At 34.1% G+C, this 22,946-nt stretch overlaps 3 protein-coding genes across 4 annotated transcripts; 2 read left to right on the top strand and 1 right to left on the bottom strand.

Annotated features, from left to right (window-relative positions):
- Positions 1-8,693: 8,693 nt before the first annotated feature.
- LOC142979768 (uncharacterized) lies at positions 8,694-11,099 on the bottom strand. Of its 2 annotated transcripts, none has more exons than XM_076124930.1 (2): positions 10,765-11,099; positions 8,694-10,347 (listed from the first exon to the last, which is right to left on the bottom strand). In XM_076124930.1, exon 2 carries the CDS (start codon positions 10,306-10,308, stop codon positions 8,866-8,868), a length of 1,443 nt encoding a protein of 480 aa, XP_075981045.1. In that variant the 5' UTR covers positions 10,309-10,347; positions 10,765-11,099; the 3' UTR covers positions 8,694-8,865. The 2 variants fall into 2 exon arrangements, with proteins under 2 accessions (XP_075981045.1, XP_075981044.1); XM_076124929.1 differs by lacking the exon at positions 10,765-11,099 and adding an exon at positions 10,421-10,575.
- Positions 11,100-19,952: 8,853 nt separating this feature from the next.
- Positions 19,953-21,290, top strand: LOC142980183 (uncharacterized). The gene has a single exon (XM_076125517.1). The coding sequence runs from the start codon at positions 19,989-19,991 to the stop codon at positions 21,288-21,290; it is 1,302 nt and encodes a 433-aa protein (XP_075981632.1). The 5' UTR covers positions 19,953-19,988.
- A 50-nt stretch (positions 21,291-21,340) lies between these two features.
- Positions 21,341-22,697, top strand: LOC142980182 (uncharacterized; the record flags this gene model as incomplete). The annotated part of the gene is made up of 3 exons (XM_076125516.1): positions 21,341-21,608; positions 21,869-22,027; positions 22,301-22,697. Coding segments are annotated over 3 exons (702 nt in total), but the record flags the coding sequence as incomplete, so codon positions are not given.
- Between the last annotated feature and the right edge of the window lie 249 nt (positions 22,698-22,946).

Below are 22,946 nucleotides of genomic sequence, written 5' to 3'. Positions count from 1 at the left end.
CTCACCTATACAAGCACTATCGATCATTCTATAAATACGGGAAATGCCGCTCCAATTCACGTAAAATCTTACCGCTTCCCGGAATGCCACAAGGAAGAAGTGGACAATCAAATAACTAAAATGCTGAAACAAAATATCATACGCCCCTCTCAATCACCATGGAGTGCCCCTGTATGGGTGGTCCCAAAGAAGGCAGATGCCTCAGGTAAACGTAAATGGCGTATCGTCATAGATTATCGTCGTCTTAACGATGTCACGGTGTCCGAAATTTATCCTATACCTCTGATAACAGATATTCTTGACCAATTAGGGCATTCTAAATATTTTACAACCTTAGACCTTGTAAGTGGATTTCACCAAATTTTATTAAATCCTGCTGACGCAGCAAAAACAGGATTCACAATTGTTGGCACAAATGAAACATCTGGTCACTATGAGTTCAACAGAATGCCTTTTGGGCTTAAAAATGCCCCTAGCACCTTTCAGCGTCTTATGAATACAGTACTATCTGGTCTTCAAGGATTACACTGTTACGTCTACTTAGATGATTGCATTTTGTACTCTCCAGATCTTCCTAGTCACCTCGATAAGCTAAAATTTGTCCTTGAAAGATTTCGGCAACATAATTTAAAACTACAACCAGACAAGTGCGAGTTCTTACGCCGAGAAGTGACTTATCTCGGTCACGTAATCACTGATAAAGGTGTCTCGCCTAATCCCGACAAAATAAAAGCCATCGAAGGTCTTCCATCTCCCAAAAACGCCAAGGATATAAAATCATTTCTAGGCTTAGTCGGATACTACCGCAGATTTATCGAAAACTTTTCAAAGATTACTAAACCTCTTACTTCTCTTTTAAAGAAGGACGTTAATTTCCATTGGACGCAAGAACAAGAACTTGCTTTCCAAACGTTAAAAAATAAATTAGTCTCAGCACCTTTGTTACAATATCCTGATTATTCAAAGCCATTCATTCTTACCACTGACGCATCTAATTATGCCATTGGAGCCATTCTTTCCCAAGGTGAAATCGGCAAGGATAAACCGATAGCCTATGCGTCAAGGACCTTAAACAAAGCAGAAGGAAACTATTCCACAACGGAAAAAGAACTTCTAGCTATTCTTTTCGGTGTGAAAACGTTCCGCCCCTATTTATATGGCTACCAATTCAAAATCGTTACGGATCACAGACCTTTAGTTTGGTTGTTCAATGTCAAAGATCCAGGTAGTCGTCTTATACGATGGCGACTTAAACTAGAGGAATATAATTACGAAATCGTCTATAAACAAGGTAGACTAAATTCTAATGTCGATACTTTATCTAGATATCCCGTAAACGCCTTAACTTCTAACTCAAATTTAAATAAATCAACTTATGAACAATACTTCAAAAAGCAATTTTTAAAAACCGCATCAAACAACGATACTGTCATAGAAGAGCATAGTCAATCCCTTCATTTAGCCAAACAAAAATGTATAGCATGCCCGATGTCTCTGGACCTTGATTACTCTATGCCACATTGTGAGCAGTTGTTATCACTTGTAGAAAATGCTGACGAGTTACGCGCTCGTGAACGTGAACTTGAAACCGTTCACACTGTAGATTCTAATAATAGAACGCTTTATTTTCTTTATACTAAAATACATCATTACGATGAAACAAGTTATAAAATAATATATAAATTACTTATGGAATTACGGAACAAAATTATTTCTAACGAAAATTATGAAAAAGAATTAGCTATATCTGATTGTTCAGAGCCTTTTACAAAATTAGTGTATGTTAAAATTTATAATATGATATCGTATATTTTCCATGGCACTCAAATTAAAGTGCATATCTATAAAAATAAAATCATATATCCTACTCCCGCTGAGGTCCCGAATATTTTAAAAGAAAATCATGGTACCACTATTGCTGGTCACCCAGGCGTAAAAAGGATGTACAATAGGATAAAAGCATCCTATTACTGGAAATCTATGCGTTCAGATATTGAACGATTTGTAAAAGATTGTAGGCTATGTCAAATAAACAAACCTATGCGCTCTTCAAACAAAGCACCAATGGTCATTACCTCCTCCAGTACCAAACCGTTTGAGAGATTAGCTCTCGACATTGTCGGTACTCTGCCCGAAGCTGGCCTTCAAAAATTCAGGTATATACTAACGCTTCAGGACGATTTGACCAAGTTTTCTTCCGCTTATCCTATGATAACATGTTCGACTGACGAAGTAGCACGAAATCTAATTCATTTCTTTTCTCTATTCGGTTTTCCAAAAATGATTCTTACTGATCAGGGTACCTGTTTTACCTCCGATCTCTTCAAACAATTAACAGAAATTCTTAAAATTAAAAATCTATTTTCAACCCCGTATCACCCTCAAACTAATGGCGCTCTAGAAAGGAGCCACGCCACTCTCAAGGAGTATCTAAAGTCGTTCGTAAACGAAAATCACGACGACTGGCATTGCTATTTAGCGACTGCCATCTTGTCCTATAATACAACGCCTCATTGTACAACAGAATATACTCCCTTTGAGTTATTATTTGGCCACAAACCTTCCATACCCAGTAGTTTATATGAATCAAATGATAGCACTACCTATCACGACTATATTCGCGCCTTACAATACAGGATGCGTTTTGCTCGCGAAAGGGCCTTAGAAAATATAACTAAAAGTAAAGAAGCATCAAAGAAATATTATGATACAAATTCCTCATCTAAAACTTACAAAGTCGGTGATATGGTCTATTTAAAACATCATCATAGGTTAAGGAAAGCCTTATCTCCAATTTGGAAAGGTCCCTATAAAATAGTAAAAATTCATGGTAAAAACAATGTTTCTTTAAGCATAAATAGAAAACATGTCAAATATCATGTTAACGAAATTAAACCAGCGTGATTTGCCATTGTTACAGATTGGTTTTGGCTGACCCCATCGAATATATCTCTCATAGTCCGGGTATATACTTTGACCCGACATCAATTGCATATTTTTACAACGACTTCTGGAATGTGATTACTCACGTCGAAGTCGCCCCTATCAAACCTTATTTAGATAAAATCCAAAAATCTATTTTAAGTGTATCTGCTTTCTGTGAAAAAGCAAAGAATTTAGCTATAATTTCGTTAGATTGTAAAAATGCGATTGACCCTTTAGAAATATTAATTAATGCTAATTTTCTTAAGTATAACTCTTTATCTCACCTTATCTCCGAAAGATTCAATGATCGTTCTAAAAGGTCACTCGAATTAGGTGGCGAAATATTAAAGTTCTTTTTCGGTACTCTAGACGCAGATGACGCTAGAAAATACGATCAAGCTATTACATCTTGTCAAGAAAATGAAAATCAAATATTTTCCCTCATGAAGGACAACATACACGTTGTTCAGTCCACCATCAGTAACTTTAATATTTCCATACACAAATTAAATGAAAATGAAATTAAATTAGATAAGCAAATACAAAAACTTAATTACATATTTACTGAAAATCATAAAACAAATACTAATTTAATGAATATTGAGAAAATTAATTCCCTATTTAATGTTTTAGAAGGATCATTATTGTCAATCTCTAATATTCTTGATACAATTTTAAATTCTATTTTATTTGCAAAGGCAAATATTTTACATCCCTATGTCCTATCTCCTACAAAATTATATAACGAACTTTCAAATAGTAAACAATTTAAATCGAATGTTGAATTTCCTGTAACCTTATCTTTACAAAATATACATAATATTATAGATCTGTCACAATTAATTGCGTATTATTATAATAATAAGATTATGTTTGTAATCCAAATTCCTCTGATTAACCCTATGAGGTTCAATGTGTACAAAAACCTACCGTTACCTACTCCTCAAGAAGGTAATAACTTTTTAACATATGTATTGATTCACCCATCTAAACTCTATATAGCAATAACTGATGATAGATTAAACTACGCAATGTTAGATGATATAACTAGTTGTAAGAGTGTCAATACAAATTATATGATATGTCCTTTACCTTCTATTCTGTCAACGATCAATAATCCTTCCTGTGAGTCAAAACTGTTAACGGAAGTAACCTTGTCACTTCCTGATATTTGTCACAATAAGCTTATTTATGGTAACATTAATATTTGGCAAAAACTAAATAATGGAAAATACATATTTGTCCAATCCAAACCTAATAAGTTAACATTAAAATGTAATCATAATATTAAAGATTATTCTCTGCAAGGCACTGGCCTGTTATCTTTGGAAAATGATTGTATTGCGTATTTCCAAACCTTGCAATTCTATCCATCACATACTTATAAAAGAATTTTACCGAGTCAATTGTCAATCAATTATGACATAACAGAAGATGATTGTTGCAAATTTAATATACTAAATGACAGTTTACACGAAATTTCTCCTATTTCATTGACAAACATAGATTTAGAATCATTTAAATTAGCTTCGCATAAATTAGACAGTTTAGAAAACCAGATAAATAATGTAAAGAATCAATCTCACATTATTAAATATGGTCATTACTATTCAACATTAACTTATGTAATAGTTGGTATAATTGTCATTTACTCACTATATAAATTATATAAAAAATGTTTTGCTAAATGCATTAACCCATCCTGTTGTATACAGATATATAACCATTGTTATAATGATAGTAAAAGTAGTAATGAAACTTCAATAAATCACTCTATGGAATTAACTAATGTATCCGAAAACTCTGAAGGATTTGACAGAAGGTCAATTCAAAGCTTACCTGAAATTGAAATAAATAAAATGAATAAGAATGTAAAATTTAGACCTTTTGAAAAATCTAATCGCAACCTAAGCATTTATTAGGTAACTACTTATAATTACTATCTCTAATCTATATTCTAGAAGTAAAATTTACTTTTCTATTTTGTTTCATGATTTATCTTAAGTTTCATTATATAAAGTGATCTTTTATATATATCACTATGATTTTAATATAAAACTAATGTTTTCTATTTCTTAGTAATAACTTTAATGTTTATATGATTGTAAAACTCAAGCTCTTGCACGCTGTTTAGTTTTTAAAACTTCGCGTTCTTCTTATTTAAGATGAAGCTCCGTTTTCAAGGGGGGACGTGTTATATCCGAAATTAGTTAATAAGTTTTGCTGTGCAAGCAATACATAATTATTATAAAAGCATCACCGCCACGCGGCCAGTAGTCAGTTGTTGTTAGCAGTTAGCATCACTCAGTAATTCCATTAACATCTCCCGGGTGCAACGGTTTGAGTTCGTGTAGTAGTGTAATTTTGGGTCTCTTAATAAATATATTTCGGGTTTTAATAAATAGTTTTTTTTTTTAAAAACTCGCTAAGGACTTCGCGCAAAACAGCACGTTACCAAACTCGTAGCCCAAAGTTTGGCAATTGAAATATATTTTACTCTAATTTAGAAGGACTATTACCCCCGGTTTCTGAGTACATTTAGCGATAGTTTATCTATTCAACAGCGTTTTTTTTTTGTATGAGTTTTGACGCTATTGAATAGATAAACTACCGCTAAATGTACCTCAGGAACCGGGGGTTAGTACTTTGCCCGACCCGAGAATCGAAACTTCATGATCCGCAGTCGGATACACTACCGACCACAGAGTAAGTTTTTTGAGTCAGCTTTCAAAACGCACCTATACTTAGAAAAGATTGTTAGAATGTCATTACTTAAATGTTGATTGCCTTTATTATTTATTCTCAAGCCAACTAATAATATAATTGACCTTAATAATATTGACATAAAACAAATTTTATGGGTAGATTTATCGTGCGATACCGATTATTTCCAAAAAACCTAAATTAGATTTATTGTAATGTTATTTTCTTTTTATGTGATTTACATTTATTAAGATAACAAATGAGATTTCGCATTCTGTAACATTTGTATTTGAAACTAGCTTTTGCTCGCGACTTCGTTCATGTGACAGGATTTCCTGAAAAATTAAGGACCTGTGGATTGGAGTGTTCAATCTAAATTATAAACTATCCGTGCACCTAGTTTTATCAACAAACATCCCCCCAAAGATATAAACATTCAAAAAACCAAACTTTTGCATTAGTAAGATAGGCGTTTGACGAGGGTTTCTTAACTTTTATCAATTCCTTGATTTCCCATATGCAAAACGATTGCTTATTTGAGAAGGGTTAATTGCCCGCATTTAGAAATTGGAACAAATAACTAATCCCTTATAATCGGGAGGAATAGTCGGAACGGTCAAAAGCGAACTAAGATATGGTAAAATAAATCTAGGAGAGACCACGACCGATGCGTGGACTCTCCCAGAAGATTCTTGAAAAAGGCCTTAGAAGATCATGCTGTCACAATTTATGACGACAATGTATTGCACGATACCACGAAACTCTAAACACCTTTAACCTCAGAAAATCCAAAAAATCTGTTTCAAAGAGCGGTTTAAATGCAAATCTTGTTCTTCCCTCTAATCCATATGGAATATAATTCCCTGGGATCTGATCCGTGTTACCAAGCAGATTAGCATAATCCTGCAGTTACACACAATTTTACGGCCTGCATTCAAATACATACAAAAAAGTAACTTGATAAGTCTAAAAGTGTCAACGTAATTTATGACTACATTTAGTGTCCATAACGTCCATTGATGACATGTAGAGGTGACCAGGAGCGTTAGACAAGGACAGACGATGTATTTTTTGTCCTTGTCCTTTGCCAAAATTGAGGGATATATAATCTGATCTCAATACAAGGATCATCAGAATTCACAGTTCGCCAACCAAACCTCCAAGTTGCAATTTCCAAGAACTTTTTCTTCAAAATGGTAAGTGAAAATCAACAAAATTTTCTTATATTGTTCTTGTCTTCAAATGTTTATATTTTAACTGAATTTTCTTAATTTCCTCGTTTATAATAATTATAATTTTATTATACATAATTGTAGTAAAAATAACTCTACGACTGAAATTTTCTCGGGTAGTCGGTAGGTAGCATTTTTTCAGACTTCCGCTATTGAGGTACAATAAAATTCATTTTGAAAGAATTAAGTCTATCTATAATATTTTTGCTATATTTTCAAGAGATTAATAAACCGGGTAAAATCCCTTTAAGAACTTTAGAACCCGAATTTACACTTGAATCATTCTTTATATTCTGAATCATACCGCAACAAGTCAACCACATTTCAGCTAGTTCTCTTTATCACTCTAATTATCACCTCATTCGGTCACTTGACAAAAATAGTGAAGACACACCTCCTTCATACCGTAGTAGGTAAAATTACTGCGTAGTAACATACAACAGGATCTAGACTACATAGTTAACGCCGCAAGTAATTAGCACTATTATTCTAGTTTACAACGAAAACAAATATTGCCACACCTTTAACAAATTGTAGATCATTTGTCATAAAAGTGCGGTTTATTTTTTCTGAAATTCTAAGTATTGCTCATGTTTTATATATCTTTACATATTGTAAGAAGACTAGCTTACCTGGCAAACATTTTGTCATATAAATACTTCTAAAATAACTATTCAAAAATAGGGGTCGGTTGAAAGAAGGGTTGTTCTTTAATGCCGCATTATAGAGAAATTAAACATTTTATATAGGAAGTACTCTGCCGCGTTTGCCTATCTGCGGTTAACTCTAAATCTTTAAGTAATAGATAAAGTAATTTTCGAGGAAGGTGTATAAAATAATGTTCACAAGACGTAACCTGGGCGAAGGCGGGATGAGAAGAAATTATCATATTAACATATAATAGACATCGTTCATAGTTAATGAATGATACAATTTTATACTATCGTCCAAAAGGTTGCTTAAGAATTCTTTTCGCACCATCTATCAGTTTTTTTCTTAGATCGTGATAAAGACGTACCGGTCAATATTAAGGTGAATTATGTAATAGAGTGTTTACGACAGTATCGATTAATTTGACTTTATGTGACCCAGACAGTCAACCTGATCTATTTAAGAAATTTATTTACTACCTAAACGTTACATCAGTATAAATTTTAAACAGCATATAAATAAATTTGTTTTCTTTGCAGTTCGTGAAAGTGCTTGCTTTGTTCCTGATCGTGGGAGTTTGCCTTGCTATTCCCGTAGAGGATTCTAAAGAACCTGTGCCTGTGCCAATACCAGCTGGAGTTCCTCCGCTACCACCTCAGGGATTTCCTCCCAAACCTCCCAAGCCTGATGACTCTGACTTGAACACCGACCCTAGCACCTGGTGGCACTCGTGGTACCATTATAACTACCCAGCTGTTTACTATTACAATACCCATAGGTAAGACTTGCATTTCTTTAAAGCTAATGTTATATACAGTTACGACTTTCAATCATCATCGCTTAAGGATCTATACAGGATTAAAGGGCCATGTGAATGAGCCTATTTTTATTTCCATAGAACTATCCAAAGACATATTTAAACCGGCCGTTTCTTTAATGTCGTGAACATTAATCCTTTGTAGAGCTTCACTTGTTTAAGTAAGTGCTGTTGGAACAATTGTTTTATTGATTTAATTTTCTTTTACAGAGTCCCCACTGTCACCTACTGGCACAAGCATTGGTAATCTGAATATAAAGCGCTCGTCAGTCTCATTTTAACACCATGTGATACTTACTTTAGGAACAACTGTGATGTTTAATTATTCTTGTAATTATACTTAAGCACAATAATAAGAACCCAAATAAATGAGAATGCGACGAATTATTGCATTTTATTTCTTTGTTTACAATTTAGTATTACAACAAATTATCACTATTTTAAAGATGACGAAACTGTTGACGAATCTTTGACAGGTTTTATTTACCTAAACATTTAAAATAAAATATATAATAATGAAGTATTGCATGATGCTGATTACGATGGTTGTTTTAAATCAGTTGCCTGATACAGTGAATTAATTGCTATATCAGAAGAAACAAACGCCATAGATTTTGCAAGTGTTGCCAACGACAAGGTGTCCATTACAACTCTATTAGCAACGTGGTTCAGGTTAGCTCCATGTGACTGCGCAGTGTACTTGAGGGCCAATTTTATAACCCTTTCACAAGCCAATGACTTTGATGTTGCACTCTTCGCTTCTTTGCCGGCTTGTTGAGCAGCTGTTTTCGCCAAATTCATCATCAAGTCTTGGTGGTTAGACATTCCATTTCTAGCATACCTTACAGACATTTGAACTTCGATAGATGCAGTCAGTGCACGCCTTAAAGCGACAACGCTGGCTGCAGTCAGATATGCCACATCACCAGCATAAAGTATAGCTTTTTTAGCCTTCATTTCCAATCTTTCCAACTTTTGTTTGGCTCGTTTTTCACTACCAGCATCTTCTTCAAATTCTGGCTGGTCGATTTCTATATCGGCTGCTACCTCAGGGTTCAACGATGACTTATAAATGTTATCTCTTGGATCAGCCCAGTCATCAACAAGACCTGGTGCTGACATTTCTTGGGCATCTAATGTTGGTACATCAGATGCAATGTAATGAGTATTATTGATGGATTTCTCCAACATAATTGGATCCGTCACATTATCTAATGGATCCTTATTTTCCATGTCTAAAACTGTTTGATTCAAAAATCCTTTAACTAAACCCGGTAAGCTACTCTTACCGTTAAGAATCCGAACTGATTTCTTTTCATTTCTGGAAATAACTGAATACGGGGATATTAGGTTTCCAGAACCAGTTTTCGCGGGCAAAGTGTTGTTTACAAGCTTGAAAGGATTTGAAGATGATTTGTTAAGTATGATATTATAAATTGTTGTATCTGTTACTGGAGGAGCCGGAGTAATTACATTGTCTGACGTAGATGCAATAGATCTTTTCTTACGCAAAGATAAATCAACAGACTGCTTTTTAGATAGTGCTACTGAATAAGTCGTATCTTTTAAGGCTGACACTATAGATACTTCTGCAGCGATTTGTGCTAGACCGTAAACCAAACGATGCAATTCAGGCTCAGTAGAAGCCCGAGTAATACTAAGAATATGTCCAGACAATGTACGGGAAATGTAGTCTAAAATACGTCTCGTCTCAATAGCTGTTATGCCCTTATTCCTGCCAGGTGCTTCGAGAGCTTCTTTTGTAATTCTTGTAATTTTATCTTGAATTTCTAACTTGGACAAAATGGCTGACACCATGTCTTTTGATATCTGATAAAGGTTCTCATCCATTTCAGGACTCTGAGTTACGTTTTTAGTTGCTTTTAATATGGAAGTATCTAAATGTTTCAAAGCATTATGAGGTGACGTCATAAAAATTCGTTCTCCAAACGTTTTTGAATTTAACACTTTCTCTTTCATATCGTGGATTGGCGATATTCCTGCCTTCGACCCAGGAACCTGCAAGTATACATTCTTTAGTCTAAACTTAAAAGAAAATACCGAATAATACATTTATGAAATAAAGACTTACAAGAAGCAGTGTCACCACTGCCAAAATTCTATACAAAATCATGTTTGTATGCAACTGCTCGTGCCACAATTACTTTTAGACTGGTCTTTACTGTAAGTGTAGACTTTTATCGCACTCTCCTAACGGCCTGTTACTTTAATTGCAATTAGTCGTTTTATGACTACGTGGTGCAAAGTAATTTTGGTACATGGCATGCAAGATATAGCAACGATATCATTGTTACATAATTTTGAGAGTGCAAACTACAATTGACTTCTTCAATAGACTGCATAAAGGTTTCATTCATTAATTCTCAGTGATAATAATAGGGTCTAAACATAGATTTAAATGATAAAAAGTCTTACCTTGATCTCTATCCTACAAAGGAATTAAACATAGTAATTCTCTTTTTACTATGATGAATTTTTCTGTATGTAAACAGCGGACGATATACTAAATTGTTTGCTTCGGCTGTTTCAACCAATTCATCGTCTCCATCATTGACATCAACTGTACCATCGACTGCTTCTCTTTTGTTTACACTCTCTGATTCTTTATTTTCAGTTCCTAGAGTATTTTCTAACATTATTGTGTCCTGTAAGGCAAACTCACTATCCTTGTGTAACATATTTAAAGGTGATGTTGCTACTTCAAGCAGCCCTAATGCCACTGTAATTAGTATGAACAACATGGTGCATGCAAGGATTAACCATGTTTGAAGAGATGTATTTCCATTTATATAGTCAACTTTTCATTATTAACCTCATGTTAATTATATTAAGTGTATTAGCATTTCCTGAAACAATTAACATACTATGACCTAGACTTATGAGTAATCAATCGTAAATTATCTAATACATGATGAGAAAATAAGTAAAACAAAAGCGAATACTTTATAATAGTCTTTAATAATATCACTGTAGCTTAAATATAATGTACAAAAATCTAGTACATTTATACAAATACCTAAAAATAATTAAAGCATGTACATGTTCTTATTCTAAGCTTAGGTGTGAGATAGGTCCAATTTCGTGGTAATAGTCAGCGTTTAATCGTCGTAGTTATTCATTTAGCCGAGAAAGGCAGGCAGTACCTTGATGCGGCCGCGACCTTCGAGTTGAGAAATCTCACCAAAAGGAGATACGTCGACATCATTGCCGGAAGGAAGCAGGTCACTCTCTTGTCCGTCGATGGCGCGACGAGCCCGTGGATGATCAATAGCACCAGCAGCCTTTTCCGAAGCACCAGATGCCGCAGCGTTTCCTGCGGTAACTGATGGTGTTTGCTCTGCCTTTGGCGGAATGTGCTGGATCACATCCTGCTCGGCGGGGGCGCAGACGCAGAACGCTAGCAGCGCCAGCGACGCGACGATAAATAATGTTGAATGCATTGCCGAAAGATCCTATCTTGCTGTATCTTGCACTGATTCAAACTGTGCTCACGATAATCCCGGTGGGCCTTATATGAGAGCCTATTGCTGACTTTACGTATTATGTTTCATTGAAACAGCACACTGAGATAATGCGCATATGTATTTACACAACAACATTGACGCACATTCAATGTAACCGAGGTTCTAAGAACACAGATGTATGTGATCCTCTCATTACGAACCTTGGCTTGGGACAACATGCTAACGAGACGCCAAACGTTACCGATAACTGATAAAAATAAAGGGCAACATCGCAAGTTAACACATGGTCAATGGTCATGAGACTTAGCCTTGTTTATGTTACTGTTATGTATAAGCATTCAGTTACATCTACAAACAGAATACAAATAGATTCCGAGGCCACTGCCTGTAAACATATCAATAGTTAAACAGAGCCAACAAGCCAAGCAAAGCTTCAAACTTTGTGTAAAGAACAGCATATTATGTAACTTGCTAAAGCTTAAATTGTCATCAAAAGATCAATCAATATAGCAGTAATTTCCTCCCGGTGATCATGCGGCTACAGCGGTCAGTTTCACAAAAACTAGCCACGCGCGACCGAAAGCTTACAGCAGCTTACGTTCACTTTAATACTACTCCAAAAGTCAGGGGGTACTTTGTCAGCCCAATCGGCAATTCCAAGATTTGGGTCGCTGCCTACCACGGGTCCTTTTGTAGCGTCCGGAGTCTCCTGAAAATAGACAATAACACTACGCTTAGATTGGTTGATTTGGCATTGACATTAACTTGTTTCTAAGACAAAAAAAATGATAATAAACGCTTTCAGTAAATTTTTCGTTCGCTTCAAATTAATTTCAGCGGCAGTTATCAAAATAATAAGGAAACTATCATATCAGTAACACAGAAATTGCATACAAACTAAAGAAGTATTCACGAAAAAAATCTTCAAGTTCCGCCTTAAGCACTAAAGGCGAAACAAACCTTTCTGTTTTAGCAAACGTCTATGTGCTTTTCTTATCGGCGATGGTGAAAGTTAAATATCCAAGAAAAATTCTACTGAAAATAAGCTTAGTTAAAGGGAGTATAAAAAAAGCATTTTTATTCTTTTTATACTTGAAGGTGTGAAGATGTTTCAAACATATCACATCTTTTCATACACCTGCGTTTTGCCATTGACAATATTAATCCCATTTAATAGGGGGGGGGGGGGCGACTCTTATTGCCATATACCATAATATTATCTAATATGTTTAGAAAAATACCAATAACACGGTGTCTGACCTGAAAATCGAACCCGGGACCTAGAGGTTAGATTATCCGACTGATAGGTACATTACCGACCACGCCAGAGTGAATTTCATTTATAAGGTTAATATACCCATATTTTTTCGATACTAAAGGAAAATATGACAAAGTTAACAAACTGGTATCGATTAGGTGATGGGTGTGTCTCATACGTTCAAAGTTATACGAAAACGAACAAAAGTAATACATATATCTTATAGGTATCATAAACATTAACTTAAAAATGACTCAAACATATTTATTAACCTCTCAAGCGCCCGGCCACCGTGTCACGGTTGAATGTGCTACCCCCGTCAAGCGTCCCGCCACCGTGGTACGGCAAAACGATCTTACATTAATAAAACGTAGAATTTAAATGCTAAAACTATGTTTATCCCTTTCAAACATATTTGACATTGAAGCTGATGAAACGAGACGACGATCTAATGCACACACTTGAATAAGAGGTTGATATAGGCCAGAGAGCACCTTAAACAACATCTGACCCAACGACATGTTCCTTTATGACCAATATTGTAAATACTTTTTTTAACTAATTTTAAAGATTTGAGTATATTTTACAGTTGGATTTTAATGTCATTATTCATTAACTACACGATAAGACCTTCCGTCATATTATTTTTTATGCCTAAAAATATTTTTTAGACTTTCTTCAAACACATGCCTAAAGCACACAATATTCAGATTAAACCGACTATTGTACCACCACTATCAAATATTATTTGTGGTATATTTTTTTAATATATAGCAAATTTTATGTAGATTTCAAATATATAAGGTATGACTAGGGTGTTAGTATTAAAATATGACGGAATCGGCGCTTAAACGCCAACCGCCAATTCAATTTCGCGCGCCATTTTTGGCCTGGACGCTTAACGGTATATTTGAATTTTGACGTGGGGCGCTCGAGAGGTTAATAATATAATGGTTTTATATAATTTATTTTATCGTTATGACTGTATACAATTTCTGAGATAACATTTAATAACTTCTTTATAGTTTTAAACATAAGGTACTTACTTTTTACTAGATTTGTCACCCAAATAACGCGTTTTAAAGTGCTCATTTTCACTTCTAGTCCATTTCCCATGTTGAAACAACGAATTGAGCTATGCATTCCTGAAATATAAACAAATATTAATTTAATAAAGTACTCTAAATCTTTTGTGTTTGTTAAACTTATGTCTTAAACATAGCACGGGCAAATAAAAATGTTACCACTGATTAGAATTTTCAATGAATACGTACTTATAATCATGCTCCAATTCCCATAGGGGTTGGCAAAGACCAATTAATGAATACTAATGATTAACCAAAAATCTAAATTAAACATCTATACATTAACTCACACAAACTATCTTAGCGTTCAACCACCAGTTCCACCATCAGAACAATTAAAGATAGAATAGCAAGGTGCCATTCCGTAGGCGGATGCATGAAATCAATGTTTCCTAAGTTTTTCAGCAAAGCTTTCTCTCTATGTTCACATAAAAAGTTACATGAATAAGTATGTAATCAATAAACTAAACAATTTCTTGCGTTCACTTATTAGACACCAACATCTAATGATACGGACTTTTGTCTACAATTGATGGAAATTAAGACCCTGCCGACGTAATATCCGCCTTTCATGGGGTGAAATAAAGACTTCATAATCATAATACTCTATTAAGATTATTTTGGATAATGTGAACACCACTATGCTATGCCATTGTAAACCCATTCCACTTTCCCACCTTGTAAATTACATTTTCTGAGATTATCTTTATCGGAAAAGAATCGAATTGAGAAAAATCATAAGCCCTGTTGAGATATAGGATTTTGTAAAATCGTGTTATATAGCCACATAAACTAACGAATTAAAATAAATAATATGAATTTTCCTGATTTTAAGATTAAAATCAATCTTTGCTTTTGTTAAAAATATCTTATTACAAGTGATTTTTTTTCCGAATTCTTTCATTACAATATTTTGAAGAATACACAAGGATTGCATTGGCCATCAATTTGCACCTTTAGTGTTGTATATTTTATTATTTTTGGTTCAGTTGACATATTGTGTTTATAAAATATGGTTTTAAGGTCAAGAATTCGGATTTGACCTTTACTAAACCAGTATAAAAAGACTCAAGGCATCAAAAACTTATCATTTATTTTTTTCTCACATTACAACGAACTTAACGTATCGTCTTTAATATCGGTAAGAGGTAAGCAGAATGCTTCGCATCATACATTACATTTTTCGTGTCCATTTTAAATGAGCTCATAATATTTTATTTCCCGTCCATTATTTTGTCATAAAACATGGTGTGGTGTCCTCGCGTTTCGAGACAGCGAAAAATGCTCTGCCCTTCCGACGGTGCCTCGTAGCAGGGGCTCTACCGAACCACAGGATCTTAAATTTGGAGTAGTCCATCTTCAGCAAAGTGTCAAAATAAGAGGAAAACTTAAGCATTTTTTTTTACTTTATGACGGTTACCTCAGAACCTTTTTGTTTAGCATGCATTAAATTACACCGGTGATGTCAGAACTCAGGGTAACCATTATTTGTCAAAGGGTTAACACAAAGCACAAACAATACACTGCAGGTAATTTTGAAATCGCATCGAACATGATCCAAGGGTTTGTGTGGTTTATAAAATAAGTATTGTTATTTGACAACGATGCAACGACTGTTAATGTAAAATGTCATTTGATGCATTGAGTACATAATCCCTACATTTTATGGAATCTTACGTAAGAATCCACTAAGATGTTACATAGAAATTTTCTTAATTGATAATGATTTACTCTTCCGAGATCTCCTGAATTTCAGGCAAATTAGGGGCTTTGATATAACCAACATTATATTTTTCTAAATTGTTAATCACAGTTATAGAAGAAGTATATTAATAAAACGAATTATAAAAATGGTCATTAATAGCTCAGAACTCAAGTTATCTAAGTAAATAGTTATTTCCTTACCTAGGTTCTTCATTAATGCCTCTTGTCTTTTCTATAATGAGCTAAGTAGCTTTACTAATTAAAAAAACTATTAACTGAATAAGTACTACTTGAACCAATATTATAAATAAATAATAATTAAGAAATAATAAAATAATAAGCAAAGTACTCGAATTTACTCAACTCACCCAAGAGGTACGATCCCACTACGACCACATATCGTTCTAAGATACTCCATCTAAAATTATCCCAGACCACAATGTCCTAATGAAAATAAATCATCTCATCAGCATGACAAGTCAAAATTATTTATAAATTCTATTTACAGTGAAAATTATCAGAAAATCATGTGAACATGAGTATAATGATTCATATTTGGTATGTGACAAATCAATCAATAGTAATATACGACTCAGAGTTACTCATCAAAACGGAAGGATCTTTATCATGCTACGTATTGCTCTTTTCTGTGCCCAAATAAAATATACAAACAACTTATTTCTCATAGTTTTTCAGACGAATGCATAACAATTACTATTCATGGTCATCATGTTATTGACAATATTTGTTCCCCTATTAGCAGCTAGGTTCACTACACGTAAACTATTCCACTTATAAAATGATGTAGCAGAATTTTATATGGGGTATATAAACGTCGTGCACATCTGAACATCATCATTAACTGCCTGAAAGTGAACAAGACATAATAGTTCTTACGTGAACAATTACTGTGAATACTTTGACAAGAAATCAAGAATAATAAACAATGGCTTCAAAACTGATTGTTCTCCTCTCACTCGCTTTTGTCGGCTGCGCTTTGGCTGCTCCGGCTGCAACAGAAAAGTCAGTTGAAACTACAACAGTGACAAACGGAAAAGATGTGCTTCTCGTCGAAGAAATAGCAGTCCAGGAGATCCCGATCGTGGTGGCGTTTGAATCTCCTGAACCTTCTCAACCTGAAACTGAACAAGCTACCAGCCTGCCTGAACATAAAGTTGAAAAGAGATCAGCAATACGTGGAGATAATCCCAGCAATGACTTACTGGCTAACCTGGACGCAATTGAATTTGAAACTGGAGTATCCAGTCTTGATGGCCGCAGGATCAAATTCCTGCCCGCATGGATTGTTGGTTAAGAAATGCTAAAGAAGATATATTATCCAAGTAACTTTAAAGTACAAAATAGACTACCCATAAGTTGTCAAATGTTTATGAACGATGATGTTCTTTGAAGAAGTTGCTGATGCCGAAGATTTTGGATCTTATGTACCTAGAATGTATTTAGAATAAGTTATTTTTACAAAAATATTTTATATTTAATGCTCAATTGTAAGACGCTCTAATTGTTAAGTTTTGTTATTTTGTTTTAATAAATAAATTAATTTTTATACATTATTCCCTGTTTTTTTTTTCATTCTGTCTATTTTTAATCAGATTTCTTACAAACTTACACTTTTTCATAATTTCGATTGACATACATACAATAAATAAATTTATTAACACTTAAAGGTTTTTCTAGCAGGGATTCCTGGATAATATGATGCTGCAAACTAATAAGACACTAACTAACTTTTTACACTTATCAATTTATAAATTAAGGCTGAGGCAACACATCCATGCCTCTCTGAAGTTATGTGTGTATTAGAAATAATGATCACTTGAAGTCCAACGGTGAAGGAAAACTTCGTGATGCAATCTTGCATGCTCGAGAAACCTTTAGAACAGATCTTTAAGGTATGCAAAGTCCCCAGCCCAAACTTGGCCAACACGGTAGACTCAGAGCCTAACCCCTCCCTCACTCCGGGAGGAGACCCTTGCCCAGCAGTGGGACGGTAATAGGTTAAATTTATTTACGTATATACTTGGTTATTATAATTTGTAACTGATTAAAACAGTGATTAATGGGACCTGTGATCTTATGATAGTCTCAGATAGTTAATATTTACTAAACATTAATTTATTAAATCGAATAAATCATCAAATGAACAGGTCAAAAGAATCGGATTATTTTGTTAAGTAAGGTCAGTATTCATTACGTGTTTTCGATACGACAAACTCAAGTTTAAGCTGGAATGTGACATTCCAGCTTAAACTTGAGTTACAACAATAGCCAAATAACTTTATGTCCCTGAACAAAGTAGGTAAAATTAAAGAAAGGAGTACAGGAGGCGGTACGTCTTCGTTGTTACATCTCTAATTTCTGTCTTGTTATAATATTTTTTTCCTTGTAGTAATTTGCGCCTTGCGGCTTTATTGAGAACCAAAGCCTAAAGGTATATGAAGCGCGTTCTAGTAGAAAATAGTTGGTCAAACTTGATTTATTAAAAAAATAACAGTTTGATTGAGTGTCGACTATTACACTGAATAGATTGCTTTGTTTAAACGGTCCGTTTATAATTCACTTTATATCATCATCAAATTTCATTCACTTGACGTGAAGGTGCGTTTAATTTTGATCGTCTAGGTTACCCAAATTTCATATTTTTGAGCGCCATCATAACAATAAAACAGCAAATTAGAATCATAATTTTATTTATTTATAAAAATACAAAATAACATTTATAACCTCAAGTCACATAATTTTTTTCAGAATCCTAATCCTTAACACATTTAATTTTTATACCACACAGCTACAGAATCAAATCGAATGCTTTAAAATATTACATGCCATTAAGATAAGGATATCAGTACTGCCTAATGGTCAAAACATTATGTTAATAAAATGCATAATTATTACTTTTATTGACAATCTTTGGTTTCACTTTTTTCAACAGATAGTAGCAATTAAAACATTAAAAGTAAATCACTACCGACCTTTACAAAAATAGATTTCGTGATATTATACCTAAATAGAATTAATTCCTTGCTCATATTATAAAACGAATATTCTATAAAATACTGAATTATTCGCAGAAGGTTGATATTTTTCGTGATCGTCCCAAAATTCCAGGTCCAAGCATGCTGTTGATGCCGTTCTGCACTCTTCTTGATTCTTATTATCGCTGCTAGATTGAATTAGATATCTTGCTGAAATCGAATTCTTCTTACATACTCTTTACAATATCCTGGTCGTATTTTTTTAAACATATTCATATTTTCCTATCCAGCGAAGCCTTCATCATAATATTTTCCATTTTACTTTCTCTCTACTTCAACGATTTCTTCAATGCTTTCCACGATGTTATTGGATGTCAAGTCAGGAACATCAGCCACTTCTTTAAACATATGCATATGTCCAGGGTTATAATCCATGTAGTCATTGCCAACGCGTATTTCTACTACAGTTTTCAGCATTTCAGGATGCAAATGTAACCCATCGAATCGCCCGTGTGAAATTGTCAAAAGTACCGAAAGTATAAAAATTATACTAAGCTTAGCCATCGCCAAGGTTTATCAATACAATGATGTGATATTATTAAGATAAGTTTTTATATACAGCGCTACTCAATTGACATAACTATATGTTTGCTTAAGTTATATAGTGAGCAAACTTCAAGCAGTAGGTAATATGAAAATCAAATATTTGTGAACTCTATTTCAGGAGTATTGTGAAGCTGAATGGTGTTTTATTCGACGTATTCAGCGAAATACAATAACCGATAATTTCAAAATCATAAACTCTTTTGTAATATATACTAACATAAATATTTGAATAAAAGAAACTGCACCCTGCCTAAGTCATTAATAAAATCGATATAAACAAATCAGAATTCAATAGGCACCCTTTTAGTATATTTGATTGCTCTACCTCAAAAATACACAGTAATAAAAGTTGTTTCATAATTATTTACCGAACTGAAAGATTGACAACGCAAATATTTAATGACGATCGAGAACTATGATAATGTCATAACTTTTCTAGGTATAAAATAATTTGTATTTTCCTTGGACGTCTCAGAATGTGAGTCACGTTTTCTCCGATATGCGAGTGAGTGTATCTTAAAGACTAATGAAAATGTTGTTCTCCTTTGTTTTCACCGTCGTAATTGTAACAACAAATGGGCAACTTGTACCATATCAAGAAGTCACCTGCCCAGCGAAATTCATGTTTGTAAAGGGAACGCAATCGGTACTCGTAGACTTGGATGGAAGTACTGACCCAGATTTAAAAACATGTGAACTGAAAAGAACAGCTCTAAGCCAGTCTGTACTCTTAATTGATGGATGTCATACATTACATAACCTCGTGCTACGAAAATATATGTCAAACGACGATCCTAACGTGATAATAATGACGAAGCATTTGACTAATAATGTTTTTACGGAACCTTTGCTTTCGAAGCTACTAAGATCTCATCGGTCCCCAGTCTTCTTTATTGTAACAGATAGTGACACTTTCAAATGTGAAAATGGAACATTAGAACGTCGTGAGTTTTTAAAGTTGCAGTCTTTCATGAATAAGTTGTGGCACAGATATAAGATAACGCACGTCGGAGTAACATTTCCCATGTCCTGCAAATACAAGATTGCTGTCTATTATGGAAAACGCAATACTGTAAATCTCATATACGACCGCACTATCAAATTACTTGATATAAAAGAAATTAACAAGCCTATAAAAATCAGTGAAACAAAATTAACGGAGGATTATCCTCTGAGAGCAAATATTTTTTTTAGATTTCCGACATCTATCAATGACTGTAAAAATCTACACTACTACACGAAAATTAACTTGTCACTAACAGAAGGGTACTGCGGATTAGATGCATTGGTAATGCATGACATAGTAAAGCATTTTAAATTCAAATTATACTTTCCTCAAGACCAAAACTGTTATAGGTATGGGTATGAGATCGGTAACAATGTCACTGGCAGTCTCGGCTGTATAGTGCGTAAAGAACTAGATATTTCATTCAACTCCAGATTTATGACGATGTATTCCGAAGATTATATATTTTTCTTGCATTACGTTGCTGTCGATTCCCTTTGTGCTGTGGTCAAACGTGCCGACGTAATACCAGTATTTCTTTACGTAATTAACGTATATGAATTTCATTTATGGGTGATTATTGTAACCGTATTGTTAACAATGGGTATATGCATGTGGGTGGCGGACAAATTCAAGAATAAAATAAAAACCGACCGAAAAAGAGAACATTGGTTTTTTTACATCAAAGATGCATTTCTATCGACATTGTTTGGATTTTCGATAGAGAAAAGTGGAAAATTGTATCTACTGAGAGGCACCTGCCTGTGTTGTTCAATTATGTTTGTAGCTGTGTATCAGGTGCGTAAATATCTTTTTTCTTAGTAAATTAAGACTAGATTAAATTTAGACAGAATAGAAAAGATCTAAATTGAAATCACTTAGAAAACTATGACAAATGCAGATTTTATGTCTACCTATATAAAGTACAGTTCATATTTCAGAGTCATATAAACCACGTATTCACAACGCTTACTCGATACGGTACAATCAGAACTCTAAGCGCACTGTACGAATCCGACAAGACATTGTATGTGTCGCCCTCAATTAGAGAGTTGCTGAGACCTATCACTAATCCAGAGATCAAGGCACAAGAGAGCTATATGAATAAAACACAAATGATTCCAGAAAGTTATTCACTAGGTAAGAATCTTCAATATTTTTTTATAGTTTTGGCTGATTTTTTTGTGAATTAAGAATAAAGGTTATAAATTCGTCTGTTTTGTTACGGGTGAACTAAACTTTTTGATTAAGTCAGTTGATTTTTATTTGAAAGTTGGGACTTCCCTAGTCCCATCAGAAACTTTTATTTGGATCTAAAGACTTTTTTTTTAATAATTAACGTTAATTTTTTTGAATTCAGACGTTTGTGTATTTTTTTATTCGATACATTTTGTTTACAGGTTTCGCCCTCGATCACCCTCGGACGGCACTTGTAGGAAGAAAACAGGACATCTTGATAGAAATTCTGGGGCAATACGTAGACGAGTACGGCAAACCTTTGATTAACATCATAGACGAGTGTTTCTACACATTTTACCTATCGTATATCGCTCGGCCAGGTTAGCATTAGTAACAACGTGTCAAAATCATGCTTATTAATACATATTTTTGACACCCACGACACATGGTTAACACTATAAGCCTCTCATGGTGGGATAGAGCTCCAAAAAATTATCCTCATCGCTAAACTTAAGTTTTTCTACCGTAATTTTACTACGTCTATGATCTATCAATGGCTAATTCGGTAAGAAAAACCATCTACGATCAGCGGTGAGTGAACAGTGGATGCTTAAGGCATGAAAAAGCCGTTAATATTTAGCTTGTTTTTCTAGGTTTTCCATTCTACGAAGAGCTACAACGGTTTATGCAGCGTATCGGGGAAGCAGGTCTCCCACACATCTACTACAGATGGACGTGTGACATGCTCGGCGTACCATCGTCTCTACCCAAAGTACGCAGTGAACCGCGGCCCTTCGCTAAAGTCAAGCTAGAAAACCAATGCGTGGCTTTCGGAATGCTTGTTTTAGGATATTTTGTATCTCTTATTGTATTTGCATTGGAAATCTGGAGAGGTAAACGTGATCCTAATATTGTAGTTGTCGAGTGAAAACTAGTAAGTAGCAATAGAAATTGTTTAGTTGGAACATTGATCAAGTACTTTTTTATTTATTTTTCAAGCAGAAAAAAAATTATGGATCATTTCTTTGATCAACGGATACTGAACCTTATTTGAAGTACCATAGAGTTGAAAACAGTGTACAAGATATAAGTACTTAATATCTTTGTCATGTAACAAAGAATTTTCTTTTTCACGCGATTCTGTAATGTCCGTTATGATTAAAGTTCATAATCAAAGGCACTAACACGATAGACTGCATAGTCATGATGATATTTTATTTAGAGGGATATATTTTTAGTCTGTAAATAATAATGCATGAGTTTTTTGATTAGATTAGATGACACGTGTATTGTCTAGTT

Source organism: Anticarsia gemmatalis, chromosome 17 (genome assembly GCF_050436995.1).
Source record: "Anticarsia gemmatalis isolate Benzon Research Colony breed Stoneville strain chromosome 17, ilAntGemm2 primary, whole genome shotgun sequence".
Lineage (NCBI taxonomy): Eukaryota > Metazoa > Arthropoda > Insecta > Lepidoptera > Erebidae > Anticarsia > Anticarsia gemmatalis.
Note: the sequence above shows the minus strand (reverse complement) of the source record. Positions and strands in the feature narration are given on the sequence as shown.

What these genes read in the sequence shown, in the direction of transcription:
- LOC142980183 (XM_076125517.1), top strand. Translation starts at nt 19,989, where the DNA reads ATGAAAATGTTGTTCTCCTTTGTTTTCACCGTCGTAATTGTAACAACA.
- LOC142979768 (XM_076124929.1), bottom strand. Translation starts at nt 10,462, where the DNA reads ATGATTTTGTATAGAATTTTGGCAGTGGTGACACTGCTTCTT. An exon ending in CAGTGGTGACACTGCTTCTT is followed by an intron (nt 10,348 to 10,420) that starts GTAAGTCTTTAT and finishes GTATACTTGCAG; the next exon opens with GTTCCTGGGTCGAAGGCAGG.